The sequence below is a fragment of the Dipodomys spectabilis genome, unplaced genomic scaffold (assembly GCF_019054845.1).
Source record: "Dipodomys spectabilis isolate Male_0828 unplaced genomic scaffold, ASM1905484v1 ptg000478l, whole genome shotgun sequence".
Classification (NCBI taxonomy): domain Eukaryota; kingdom Metazoa; phylum Chordata; class Mammalia; order Rodentia; family Heteromyidae; genus Dipodomys; species Dipodomys spectabilis.
The window spans coordinates 693,597-707,771 of NW_024871155.1; the positions used below are offsets into that span (position 1 = coordinate 693,597).

Consider the following 14,175-nt stretch of genomic DNA (forward strand, 5'->3'; position numbering starts at 1 on the left):
TTACGGGTGTGAGCCACGGGCACCAGGCCTGTCCCTGAGTTTTTGTGCTTCAAGGCTGGTGCTCTACCACTTGAGTCATTATGCCCAGTCTTTTTTTTTTGGGGGGGGGGGTCCGGTCGTGGGGCCTGAACTCTAGGTCTGGGTGCTGTCCCTCAGCTCTTCAGCTCAAGGCTAGCACTCTCCCACTTGAGCCACAGCGCCACTTCCGGCTTTTTTCTTTTTGTTTATGTGGTGCTGAAGAATCGAACCCAGGGCCTCATGCTTGCAAGGCAAGCGCTCTACCACTGAGCCACCTTCCCAGCCCAGGCCCAGTCTTTAACTCAGGGCTGTACTCTCCCTTGGCTAGTTTGCTACCACTTGAGCTATGCCTCCAGCCCAGCTTTTGGCTGGTTAATTGGAGTGGGCACTCAAGGACTGTTCTGCATGGGCTAGCTTTTTTTTTTAGTCGGTAGTAGGGCTTGAACTCGGCCTGGGCGCTGTCCCTCAGCTCTTCAGCTCAAGGCGAGCACTCTACCACTTGAGCCACAGCGCCACTTCCAGTTTTCTGAGTGGTTTATTGGAGATAAGAGTCTCACAGACTTTTCTTGCACAGGCTGGCTTTGAACCTCAATCCTCAGATCTCAGCCTCCTGAGTAGCTAGGCTTACAGGCGTGAGCCACCAGGGCCAGGCTGCGTGGGCTAGCTTTGAACAGTGATCCTCTAAATGTCAGCCTCCTGAGTAGCTAGGATTATGAGCAAGAGCCACCAGCACAAGGCCAGCCAGATGCTCTTGCCACCCCTGCCCTCCCACTGCTGCTCAGACATGCCTGGCAGCACCATACCAATCCAGCAGCTGAAATCAGCTCGGATCAAGAGGAAGGTCATTTGAGGTCACACAGCCATTGCTGGGACCAGATGTGAGCCTCTACCCTCTCCCTCCTCCCCGTCCAGCCCTTCCTGGCCCTGGCAGAGAGAGCAAGCAGGCAGGGGCTGGCAGCCTGGGGACCCCAAAACACAGGCACTCACCCGAACACCAGGACACCAACACCCTCGAAATTGGGAAAGTCCAAGTGATAGATAGACTGGATCTGAGGACAGATAGGCAGACAGACAGGCAGACAGAAGGCATGGAGCTGGCCCTCCCTACCCTCCACATCTCTGTCCTCTGCCATCAGCCTGGCTTGAACAATGCAGTGGCCAGACTCTGCCCAAGCTACTTTCCTTATTTTTTCCTTCTATTTTTCTGGCCAGTCCTGGGGCTTGAACTCAGGGCCCGGGCACTGTCCCTAAGCTGCTTTTGCTCAAGGCTAGCACTCGACCACTTGAGCCACCGCACCACTTCTGGCTTTTTTCTGTGTATGTGGTACTGAGGAATCGAACCCAGGGCTTCATGCATGCTAGGCAAGCACTCTACCAGTAAGCCACCTTCCCAGCCCTTTTTTTTTGGGGGTACTGGTCCTGGGGCTTGAACTCAGGGCCTGGATGCTACCCCTGAGCTTTTTCATTCAAGGCTAGTGTTCTACCACTTGAGCCACAGCTCTACTTCTAGCCTTTTTGCTGGTTCATTGGAGATAAGAGTCCCAGAGACTTTCCTGCTGGCAGGCAAGCTTTCAGTCTTGAGCCTCAGATCTCAGCCCCCTGTGTGGCTAAGATGACAGCCATGATCCACGGGCACTGGCCCAAGCTACTTTCTATACAAGCAGCCTCAGATCTGAGGTCAACTTAGCTAACATCAGAGGCAGTGCCAAGTCTTGGAGCTGTAAATGCCTGATTTTCCCACTTTGCTTTTCCTCTCTGCTGCAAATCACTTTTCAATGCCGTCATGCTTGGCTCTGGCTCCCAACAGCTGCCACCTGGGCCTCTCCTCACCTCCCCCCTCCTCCCCCTTCCCCCCTTCCCCCCACCCCAGTTCCTCAGTGCCTCTGACCATCTCAGGCACACAGTTCTGCCTGCTCACAAAGTCTCTTTCGTGTGTGTGTGTGTGTGTGTGTGTGTGTGCGCGCGTGTGTGATCAATTGTGGACCTTGAACTCAGGGCCTGGGCACTGTCCCTGAGCTCTTTTGCTCAAAAGGATATTGCTCTACTATTTTGAGCCACAGCCCCACTTCCCATTTTCTGGTGGTTCATTGGAGGTAAGAGTCCCATGGACTTCCCTGCCCGGGCTGGCTTTGAACTGCAGTCCTCAGATCTCAGCCTCCTGAGTAGTCGGGATGACAGGCGTGAACCTCCAGTGCCTGGCCCTCTCCCTGTTTCATCTGGCTATCTTCTCTCTACGACAGCTAATATTTCACACTTGTAATCCCAGCACAGGGGAGACTGAGGAGGGAGGATCTTGAGTTCAAGGCCAGCCTGGGCTATATTGGGAGCCCTGTCTCAATGAAAGGAGGCTGGGTGGGGGGGCAGCTCAGAGATGGAACTTTTACTCTATTATCGTCTATCTGGATTGGCCTGGTTTCTGATTCAGTCTCCCCAGGAGATTCCCTAAGCCAGGAATTCTGCTTGGTTTTGCTCTCTGTCTCTTCTGCCTTGGCACAATGCCTGGTCCAGAAGGCACTCAGTGAATTCTAAGAAACAGGTTAAAGAGCGGAAGGAATGGACCAATTGCCATGGACAGAGACTCAGAGCGCCCCCTGGAGGACAGGTGAAAATATACATGTCCTAGTCCTGCAGCTGTGGTTCACGCCTGTGATCCTGGTTAGGCCCTTCCTGGCCAGAGTGCTTCCTCCCCCATCTCTATAGTTCCTGAATGAACAGTGACTCATTTCCCCAGGAGTAAGATAAGAGTGAGATAAGAGGCCCATGGACTTTCCTCCTCAGGCTGGATTTGAACTGGGATCCTCAGATCCCAGCCTCCTGAGTAGCTGGGATGACAGGCAGGCTCCTGACTAGTTTTCTACTTTCTCCCCATTCTGTGGGGTCCTCCCAGGAGCACAGGACAGTATTCATTCATTCATTCATTCATTCATTCACCCTCAGCTCCGGGCCTCGCTGCCCTGAGGGAGCCCAGGGCACAGGAGGGGCTCTGTGATCCCCCCGTGGGGGATCAGGTGCCCCTACCTGGTGGAGGAGGTCCCCACGCAGCTGCTGTCGTGACACAGATGCGGCGCTTCCCAGAGCATCAGACGAGGCTCCACCGGTGACCCGGAAAGTCACGGAGCGGGTCACGGGACCCACTCTTGGCATGGAGGAGGCTGAGTCCTGGAAAGGGGTGATCTGGCCAGGATGAGAGGAGGGGGTGGGCTGGGTAGGGTAGATGCTCACAAGGGTCCTCGGGGAGCCAGGGCTCCAGGGGGCCCCCGGAAGGCTGGAGGGGGGTTGGTGGGAGAGGGTAGCAGTTGGGGATGGGCTGGCAGGGACCCCCAGCCCTGGCTGGACTGTCCTCTGAGGGGCAGCCGGCTGGTGGTGCCCTGAGACCAACAGGAGTGGCCTGGTTGGAGCAAGGCTGGAGGCACTGGGAGGGGAGGCTGTGGTTGAGAGGCCCAAGGCAGATGCAGACAGGCCTGGGGGGGCCCTGGCAGAAGAGATTGGGGCTGGGACTGGAGATGGTGACACTGGTGCTGGGGAAAGTGGCAGAGATGGAGCCAGCGGGGAGGAGGAGGTTGGAGATGGTTGTGGAGCTGACATGGCTGAGGGCAGTGGCCCCACAGAGGCCGCCAGGGGCCCCAGACCCCGGCTGGCCACTGCCCTGTCCCCGGCCACGCTTGTGATGGCCGGAGAGGCCCTGTCCAGCCCTGAAGTCCCAGGAGCTGCAGGGGGCAGGGGCTGGGTGACGGCGGTCCTGTTAGAACCAGATGGCCACACAAGTTGACATGGGGGCACTAAAGCCTTCCCAGGGTCCCCTGGCGCTCCCAGCAGGGGTGTAGGGGACTCAGGCCAGGAGCGGCCAGTGATCCATGCTGCGGGCACCTGAGCACTGGCATTAGGACTATGCCTGCCCCAGGCCTGCTTTGGCCATCCTGTGGGTCCAGACATGAATGAAGGGGAGGGGGAGGAGAAAGGGGGTCCTGCGGGCTGCCTCAGTGGTGTGGGAGTTACAGGTACAGACATCACCTGGGATCCTGGCACCATTGGGACCCGGGGCTGGGGCTCTGGGGTCCTGTAGGCTGCAGCCTTGGTCACTGTTGAGCGGGTCGGGACAGGGGTGGCTTTGACAGAGACCTCAGGACTTCCCCCAGGAGTGGGCCGTGGGAGGGGATCCCAGGACACGGCTTCGAGGACCTGCCGGCCCCCAGATGTCCCTGGGTAAGGGAATCTGAGGAACTTGGGTAGCTGGTGAGGCGTCTTGCCGCCAGCTTGCAGGTCTGCTGGGCCAGAGGCCGAAGGAGACTCATCAGGGTCTTCGTGAGCAAAAGGCAGGGGGAGGACCGGAACTGACACCACCAAGAACACTGCAAACCAGGCCAGGCCTTGTCTAGCAGCACCAGTGTGTATGATCGGCCCCACTCTCTCCCCCAACCCCCGTCATATTAAGGGGCCTAGGGAGCCTAAGACCCAGCTCAGCCTCAAGAGCTCACTGGGGCCAGGTGCTGGTGGTCCATGTCTGTCACCCTAGCTACTCAGGAGGCTGAGATCTGAGGGTCTTGCTTTAGCCCTGGCAGAAAAGACCTTGAGACTTTTGTTGTTGTTGGGAGAGGCAAGAAGGGGGGGTCTTGAACTCAGGGCCTGGGTGCTGTCCACAGCTCCACTTCTGGTTTTCTGATGGTTCACTGGAGATGAGAGTCTCACAGACTTTCCTGCCCTGGCTGGCTTTGGACCTCAGTTCTTAGATCTCAGCCTCTTGAGTAGCTAGGATGATAGGTGTGACCCACCAGCATCCAACTGGACTATTATCTCAAGCCCCAAGACTAGCCAAAACAAAACAAAAAAGGGAGAGGGGACCAGGTGCTGGTGGCTCACGCCTGTCATCCTAGCTATTCTGGAGGCTGAGATCCAAAGATCATGGTTCAAAGCCAGTCTGGGCAGGAAAGTCCATGAGACTCTTACCTCCAATAAGCCACCAGAAAACCGGAAGTAGAGCTGTGGCTCAAAGTGGTAGAGCGCTTTCCTTGAGCAGAAGAGCTCAGAGACAGTGCCCCCAGGCCCTCACAAAATCTCTCTCTCCCTCTCCCTCTCCCTCTCTCTCTCTCCCTCTCCCTCTCTCTCTCTCTCCCTCTCTCTCTCTCTCTCTCTCTCTCTCTCTCTCTCTCTCTCTCCCTCTCTCTCTCTCTCTCTCTCTCTCTCTCTCTCTCTCTCTCTCTCTCTCACACACACACACACACAAAGGAGAGGAGAGGTCTGATGTTCGTTGAGGAGGTCCTGTCCCTCCCTTGGGCCACCTACCCTGTCCCCACTTTCTTACCAGCCAGAAGAATCCCAACAGCTGGAAACCACTGCATAGCCATGCTACAGGCTCCCAGGGTCAGTGTCAGGGAGAGGGTCAGTGTCAGGGACAGGGTTAGTGTCAGGGACAGGGCAAAGCTGTGCTGAGCGCCTTGCAGAAGGGACAGCTGGGGCTCTGGGCCGCACTGGAGGCCCTGAGTGTAGTACTTAGCACCTGGAAAAGGGAGGAAGAGAGAAAAGACAGGAAAGCAAAAAGGAAGTAAGAAAGCAGGACACCAGTAGCTCACACCTGTCGTCCCAGCTACTCAGGAGGCTGAGATCTGAGGACAGAGGTTCAACACTAACCCAGAGGCCGGGCCTCAGTGGCTCACACCTGTCATCCTAACTACTCAGGAGGCTGAGATCTGAGGATCTCGGTTCAAAGCCAGCTGTGGCAGAAAAGTCTGAGATTCTTATCTCTAATGAACCACCAGAAAACCAGAAGTGGTGCTGTGTCAAGTAGTAGAGCACTTGCCTTGAACTGAAGAGCTGAGGGACAGCACCCAGGCCCAGAGTTCAAGCCCCACAACCAACTGACAAACATGAACAACAACAAACTAGCCCAGGCAGGAAAGTCTATGGGACTCTTATCTCTAATGAATGAGCAAAAAGTCAGAAATGGAGCTATGACTCAAGAGGTAGTGTGCCAGGGCTAGAACTACGGCTTAGTGGTAGAGTGCTTGCCTAGCATGCATGAAGCCTTTGGTTCGATTCCTCAGTACCACATACCCAGAAAAAGCGGGAAGTAGCGCTGTGACTCAGTGGTAGAGTGCTAGCCTTGAGTGAAAGATGTCCAGGGACAGTGCCCAGGCCCTGAGTTCAAGCCCCTGAATTGGCAAACAAAAAAAAACAGGAAGAACTACTCCTGGAACCTGGGTGACAGTGAAGCCAGTAAAGGAATTTAGGCGGAGCCTCCTCTGGTAGAGAGAAAATGAAAACCTAGGGTAGAACTCAGATGGCAGATCTCTCAGACAAGAGGCCAGCCAAGACAGCCAGCCCCGTCTCCCCACCTTCGCCTGCCCCACCCTGCCCTCTAGCCTGCTCCTCTTCCTGGCTGAACAGGTTTATTTTTGGTGCCAATGCTGGACCTTGAACTCAGGGCCTGGATCCTTTAGCTTTTGCCACTCAGGACTGGCGCTCTACTTAAGCCCCAGCTCCACGTCTGGCTTTCTGCTTGCTCGCTAGAGAGAAGAGTCTCAAGAACTGTCCTGCCTAGGCTGGCTTTAAATCCTGAGCCTCAGCTCTCAGCCTCCTGAGGAGCTAGGATGCAGCAGTGACCAGCACTAGGTTGAACATGATTTCTAAGAGGGAAGAATTTCACAGCTCCTTGTTGTGTAACCCCCCCCCCCCACTCCTGCTGCACACCCGGAGGCTGCCATCACCCACCCTTCTGGCTGAACAGTTCCAGGCGTGGTGAGGGCCAGAGGGGAGGGAGGATGCCCACTGAAGGGCACTGAGTTGAGGCCTGGACCCCATGACCCCCCCTGGCTGGCTGGCCTATCCTGACACCCCCATTCTGCCTCCCCAACCTGTGCCCCCCCAGGATGCTCAGGTCTTACCTGGTAGCCTAGGTAATTGCAAGAAGTCTCCTAGGTCCCTCAAGGAGGAGAGGCTCCAGCCATCTCCTCCCCGCCCCCCTCCGACCCCAGGAAGTTCTGCGTTTGATGGCTCAGGTCTGGGGCCCAGATCAACCTGTGTCCCCAGGCACAGAGCAGGGGGCTCACACACCCAGAGGGTCCTGAGAAGGGTGGTAGTGGACACAGAGGGACAGCAAGGGGTGAGGAGCAGACAGAGACCGGGCACCCCATCGACAGGTGTATTTGCCTAGACATACGGGCAGCGGGGCCAGCGGATGCCAGCTTTGCCTACTTGCCTTCCAAGATGGGCCTCCCTGGCTTGGGGGAGGGAGTGTCAGCAGGCTGCAGACCCCCCCCCCCCCCCACCATGTCCTGAGCGCTTCCATCAGCAAACAAACACTACCCAGCCAGAGCCAGTTCAGGAAGGGGAATGAATGCTCTTCCCACCAGAAATTAATTCATCTCAGCCAGACACTGGTGCCACACTGGTGCCTGTAATCCTAGCTACTCCAGAGACTGAGATCTGAGGTTTAAAGACAATCTAGTCAGGAAAGTCCATGAAACTTTTTTTTTAAGCTTCAATTAATCATCAAAAAGCCAGAAGTGTGTCTCAAGTTGTAGAGTGCTAGCCTTGAGCAAAATAGGTCGGGGCCAGCACTCAGGGCTTTGAGTTCAAGCCCCAGGACAGGCATGCACACACATACACACACACACACACACACACACACACACACACACACACACACGAAAAAGAACACAGTTTTCTCCCTCTGATCTTGCTTGTTTTCATGAATGCTTACTAGTGTCCCAAAACTGAGCAAAGGCATCTTAAAGAAAGACACCTATTCTGGAAAAAAAAAAAAAAAAACAAAACATTTAATGAAATGATCCCTCTGATCCCAAATGTGTTTACAAAGAAAAAGTATTTAAGGACTGGGAATGTGGCTTAGTGGTGGAGTGCTTGCCTAGCATGTACTGGGTTCAATTCCTTAGTACCACATACACAGAAAAAGCCAGAAGTGAGTGCTGTGACTCAAGTGGTAAAGTGCTAGCTTTGAGCAAAAGAAACTCAGGGACGCTGTCCAGATCCTGAGTTCAAGTCCCAGGATCAACATCAAACAAACACCACTATTGACAAAAACACCAAATAAGAGTACATTTGCAGGGGCTGGGAAGGTGGCTCAGTGGTAGAGTGCTTGCCTTGCATGCATGAGGCCCTGGGTTTGATTCCTCAGCACCACAAAAGCAGAAAAAGCTAGAAGTGGCGCTGTGATTCAAGTGGTAGAGTTCTAGCCTTGAGCTGAAGAGCTGAGGGACAGCGCCCAGGTCCAGAGTTCAGGCCCAACGACAGGCAAAAAAAAGAGTACATTTGTAGGACCCCATCTGGACCTATTGAATCAGACCTTTGGGTAAGGTCTGGCGATGTGTGTTATCACAAGCTGGCAGATGTGTATCTTGCCAACATTTGAGAACTGCTACTCTAAATAATCAAATAATCTCTATTTGTGAAACAAATATCTGTGAAATGGCATGAAAAGGACATGCCACTCACCTTTTTGACTTCCAAATTTAAGTCGTTTGCCTGTCTGATCTTACCTGTGTAATGTTTGCTGTTTTGCTTTTCAAATAGTCTTATCAATATAAAGGCAGTTTTAAATCTATATCTAATTTTTTTTGTCTCTCCTTTATATTAAAAAAAAATGAGTTTTCAAAGCCAGGTGTGGTGGCAAATGCCTGTAATTAGGTAGGCAGGCTGGCCTGGAAAAGTTGCCAAGACTTTATGTGAACTATAACCGAAGCAGGAAGGGCTGTGGGTGGGGTTTGGGGTTCAGGTGATAAAGAGCTTGCCCTAGGCAAGCACAAGGTCCTGGGCTCAAACCCCAGTTCTGCCTCTCCCCACAAGAAAGTTGCTGGGCACAGGCACGCCTGTCATGCTAGCTGCTCAGGAGGCTGAGATCTGGGGACCGCGGTTCAAAGCCAGCCCGGGCAGGAGAGACTGTGAGACTCCTATCTCCAATAAACCACCAGAAAACCGGAAGTGGCGCTGTGGCTCAAGTGGTAGAGCGCTCGCCTTGAGCTGAAGAGCTGAGGGACAGTGCCCAGGCCCAGAGTTCAGGCCCCATGACACACACACACACACACACACACACACGCAGCTTTTTTTCCTTTGTCAGTCGTGGGGCTTGAACTCTGGGCCTGGGCCTGGGTTCCTGTTCGGGCTGGCTTTGAACCGCGATCCTCAGATCTCAGCCTCCTGAGTAGCCAGCATGGCAGGTGTGAGCCACCGGCGCCCGGCCGGTTTGGACTTTCTTATCCTCGGCTTTGCCCTCCTGAGAGTGGAGCCGGTGATGGACGATCGTTCCCACGAGGGAGTTCTCCAACACGGAGCCCCGGGGTCAGAGCTGCGGCCACCTCCAGGGGGCCAAGATCCGCAGCGGTGCCTGCCGGGAGACCACTAACCCCGCGCAAGCCCCGCCCTGCGCAAGCCACACCCCCAGAGTAGCCGCCAGTGACCACGCCCTCACCAAGCCACACCCCCAGAGTAGCCGCCAATGACCACGCCCTCACCAAGCCACACCCACAGGCCCGCCTCTCGGCAGTGACCACGCCTCCAAACCAAGCCCCGCCCCACCGACCCGCCCCTTACACACTCCACCTCCACCGCCCCGCCCCTGACGCTGAGCGTCCCCGTCACGTGACCGCCCATCAGCTGACCTATGCGACCCAAAGAAGATATCCGTGGGCCGGGCCTCCGGGCAAGATGGTGAGGCCGCGGGGGCGGCGCGGGCTGTGGGAAGGGGGAGAGGGTGACCTCGGCGGCGGGGAGGCAAACACGGAAACACGGAGGTGGTCCAGGCCGGCCGTGCCGGCGGGGAGGCCGCCCGCCGCCCGCGTGCGGGATGGAGGCCGCCGCGGGGCCCCGCGCGGGCCGACGCTCCGGCCGCCGCCCTCCCGGGCCTCCGGCCGCCGCCCTCCCGGGCCTCCGGCCGCCGCCCTCCCGGGCCTCCGGCCGCCTGCGGAGCCGGACAGCAAGTGGCTTCCGATGCACCATCCAGATGCCTCGCCGCGCGCGCCCGGGCCCCGCCAGCCGGGCATCCATGCCCGAGGCGGGCGTGCGGAGCACCGGCACCCAACCGGGACCAGACCCAGAGGGCCAGGGTCCTGCTGAGCGTTGGGAGGCCCAGGGGAGCAGCGGCTTCCGGCGGGGACCGCAGCCCCCGGCGGGAGGGCCTGGCCCGGGAGCGGGGATGGATCTCAGCGGCTGGAGCTGGGTGGGTTGGAGGTGGGAGATGAGGCAGACCCCGCTGGGTCTATCGCCCCAGCCACAGGGTGAGCACACGCACTGGCTCCCAGGTGTCCTTGTGCAGGGGGCCCTTTAGTTGTATTCTTTTTTTAAAAAAGTAATTTTTTATTGAGATGAGGCGATTACATAAATGTCACAAATTTCTCGGTATTGTGGGATAGTGATACTTAAAGTCACACGCACATTTTAACCTTCACGAGGCAAAGTGTCATTATCATGGTCTGTAAAGTTTGTGAATTGTGTAAAATTTGACAATACACCTGTTTGATATGTACATTTCTTTAGTGTCAGCTGTTTCCTCTTTTATTCTTTTTATTTTTTTTTTGTCAGTTGTGGGGTTTGAACTCTGGGCTTGGGCACTGTCCTTCAGCTCGAGGCCAGCGCTCTACCACTTGAGCCACAGTACCACTTCCAATTTTCTGGTGGTTTATTAGAGATAAGAGTCTCATGGACTTTCCTGCCCCAGCTGGCTGTGAACCTCAATCCTCAGATCTCAGCCTCCTGAGTAGCTAGGATGACAGGCGTGAGCCACCGGTGCCCGGCTTTACTTTTATTCGTTAAAGCCAGGCTTGAGGTCTGGTAGGGTGCTTGCCTAGCATGCATGAAGTCCTGAGTTCAATTTCTCAGTACCATATAAACAATAAAAGGCTGGTGGCTCATGCCTGTAATCCTAGCTACTCAGGAGGCTGAGATCTGAGGATCATGGTTCAAAGCCAGCCTGGGCAGGAAAATCTGTGAAGTTCTTACTTCCAATAAACCATCAGAAAACCGGAAGTGGTGCTGTGGCTCGAGTGGTAGGTCACTAGCCTTGAGCTGAAGAGCTGAGGGACAGTGCTCAGGCCCAGAGTTCAAGCCCCACAACCGACAAAAAAAAAAAAAAAACAACAAAAGAAGTGGCACTGGCTCAAGTGGTAGAGAGCTAGCCTTGAGCAAACGAAGTTCAGGGTCGGGTGGGAATGTGGCTTCGTGGTAGAGTGCTTGCCTTGCATGCATGAAGCCCTCGGTTCAGTTTCTCAGTACGACATAAGCAGGAAGTGGTGCTGTGGCTCAAGTGGTAGAGTGCTGGCCTTGAACAAAAGAAGCTCAGGGACAGTTCACAGGTCCTGAGTTCACACCTCAGGACTGGCACAAACAAAAAGATGGGCTTGAACTCTGTGTGTTGGGTTCCCGCTTGGCTTTTTTGCTCAAGGTTGGTGCTCTACCACTTGAGTCACTGCTCCACGTCTGGCTTTTTGCTGGTTAGAGGTAAGAATACTGCGGGAAATTTTTTTTTTTTTGTCAGTTGTGGGGCCTGATCTCTGGGCCTGGGCGCTGTCCCTCAGCTCTTCAGCTCAAGGCTAGCGCTCACCACTTGAGCCACAGCTCCACTACTGGCTTTTTCTGCTTATGTGGTGCTGAGGAATGCAAGGCAAGCACTCTACCACTGAGCCACCTTGCCAGCCCTAGGAAAAAATTTTTTTAAAGAATATTACGGGCTTTTCTTGCCTGGCTGGCTTTGAACTTTAATCCTCAGATCTCAGCCTCCCGAATAGCTAGGATTACAGGCATAAGTCACTGCTAAAATGGTTCCTCATTTTAGAAAGTGGGAGCAGGAAAGACCCATTCAGCTGAGGGGGGATGGGATGAGAGCAGGCCAGGAGCGGGGAAGTGAGGATTCAGAGGGAGCGAAGCTGCTGTGAGAGGAACAGCTCCCTGCTGTTGTCGCTGGACCTGTGGTAAGGAAAGAGGAGAGAGATCCCTGAGCCCACAAGTCCACCATGGACTTCCTTCTGCCCCTGCCGGGTGCCCAGCACTTAGCTTAAGCTTTGCCTCTTGATTGATGCTTGTTGACCGTTGGAGTTGCGGCTCCAAGTGACTCACAAACACCGAGTTCAAACCCCATAGTGCCAAAAGCAAAACAAAAAGCTTGATGCTTGCTGGGTAAGAGAATGTCTGGACCAGATAGAACAGTCTGGTGGGGGCGGGGGTCCGGTGGTGGGGAGAACAGTGGCCTGAGGGTGGCCATCTTGGACATGAATCCGGGCCACTCTGCAGTCTGACTGTGCGCCTCGTTCCCTGACAGAGGTTCCGGTTCTGCGGAGACTTGGATTGCCCCGATTGGGTCCTAGCGGAGATCAGCACGCTGGCCAAGATCGTTGAGTGCACAGGGTCCCCTGGGGGCGGGGCAGGGTGAAGGGGTGGAGCAGTCACTCTGGGCCTGGGGCTGCCTTGCTGTGTGACCTGATCCCGTGGTTCGCCCTCTCTGAGCCAGTCCCCAGTCACCTGATTTGGGGACTTCCCTTCCAGTCCTCCGTGAAGCTGCGTCTGCTGTGTAGCCAGGTGCTTAAGGAACTTCTGGGACAGGGGATCGATGTGAGTGCCGGGCCCAGCAGCCCCTGTCCTTGACCTGTGACCCCAGGGTGACCCCCCACCCTCCTCTCCAGCCCTTAACCCAGAGGCTGGGGGAGGTGATGTTGCCACCGGGGCTCCAGCACCTCTAAGGCCCTTCTTTCCCTGTAGTATGAGAAGATCCTGAAGCTCACGGCCGATGCCAAGTTCGGTGAGTCGCCCATTGCACCTGCCAGCTCCTCCCCACCCCCCTCCCCTACGCACCCGGGCTTGGAGCTGAAGATCTCGCGGTAGCTGGGAGGTGACTGGGGGCCACAGCGACAGTCCCTGTCCTCCCCCTCCCTTGGGTCTCCAGAATCCGGCGATGTGAAGGCCACGGTGGCGGTGCTCAGCTTCATCCTCTCCAGCGCCGCCAAGCACAGTGTGGATGGCGAGTCTTTATCCAATGAGCTTCAGCAGCTGGGGCTGCCCCGAGGTACAGCCTGCGGGTGGGGGGGTGGGGAGCTGGGGGGAGGCGGGGGGGGGGGGGGGGGGGGAGGCCTGGCCAGGTGTCCAGGCGACCGGCCCTGCCCTCTCCCGGCTACACTCAGTGGAAGTCCCTCTGTCCCCAGAGCACGCCGCCAGCCTGTGCCGCTGTTACGAGGAGAAGCAGCGCCCCCTGCAGGAGCATCTGCGGGCCTGCAGCCTGCGCGGTGTGTGCGGCCATGGGGCCGGGGGGTTGGGAGGGCTGGGCTGGATTGGGGGGTGGACAGTCTTCGTTAGAAGCCTTAAACACAGCCCCACGTGCAGCCAGAGTTTCTTTCGCTGGATCTTTCAGCTCTTTCCCTTTTGTGCTGGGACTGGGGCTTGAACTCCGGGCCTGAGCTTTTTCACTCAGGTACTTACTCCATTTCCGGTTTTCTGGTGATAGAGTCTCACAGACTTTTGCTTAAGCTGGCCTTGAACTGCAAGCCTCAGATCTCAGCCTCCTGAGCAGCTCGGGTGACAGCTGTGAGCCACAGGTGGCTCGGCGTATTTGAACTCTTTAATGATAAAGCACCTGTCCTGTATCAGGCCTAGGGTAGAGGCCACGGCCGGGGGCGGGAGCCTGGCTTGCCCTCCTGAGCGCTGCTCTCCCTCCTTTACAGTGAGCAGGCTGGCGGGCGTGGGCTGGCGTGTGGACTACACCCTCAGCTCCAGCCTGCTGCGCTCTGTGCAGGAGCCCCTGGTGCACCTGCGGCTGGAGGTGGCGTCCGCCCCGGGCGCCCCAGCCCAGCCCTTGCTCATGGCCCTCTCAGCCGACAAGTTCCAGGTTCTGCTGGCAGGTGAGGACCAGCCACACCATAGGGGCACGGGGCTCCCCAGGGCCCGACACGGCTGCTCCCAACCTGCTGCATCTTCTCCCTGCCTTCGCAGAACTGAAGCAAGTCCAGACCCTGATGAGCAACTTAGGCTGAGAAGATGGAGCGGCCTTCTTTGGCCGCCGCTCTCCGCCTTCCCCAAGGGCCTCTGGGGCGCTGGCTGTGTGGCTTCCCATTTGGGACTCGAGTAGAGGGACTCTGGGGCCCCTTCCCCGCGTTGCCCCCTCCCCCTGAAACAGGCCCTGGTCACCCCTCTCTCTGGCAGCAAGAATAAAGGAGCATAAAGGGC

General features: G+C 56.4%; 1 protein-coding gene across 1 annotated transcript; it reads left to right on the forward strand.

The window, feature by feature from the left end:
- Window positions 1-9,596: 9,596 nt before the first annotated feature.
- Window positions 9,597-14,175, forward strand: Commd4 (COMM domain containing 4). The gene is made up of 8 exons (XM_042668837.1): window positions 9,597-9,678; window positions 12,281-12,352; window positions 12,505-12,570; window positions 12,718-12,757; window positions 12,902-13,021; window positions 13,158-13,238; window positions 13,674-13,850; window positions 13,942-14,175. Exons 1-8 carry the CDS (start codon window positions 9,676-9,678, stop codon window positions 13,980-13,982), a joined length of 600 nt encoding a protein of 199 aa, XP_042524771.1. The 5' UTR covers window positions 9,597-9,675; the 3' UTR covers window positions 13,983-14,175.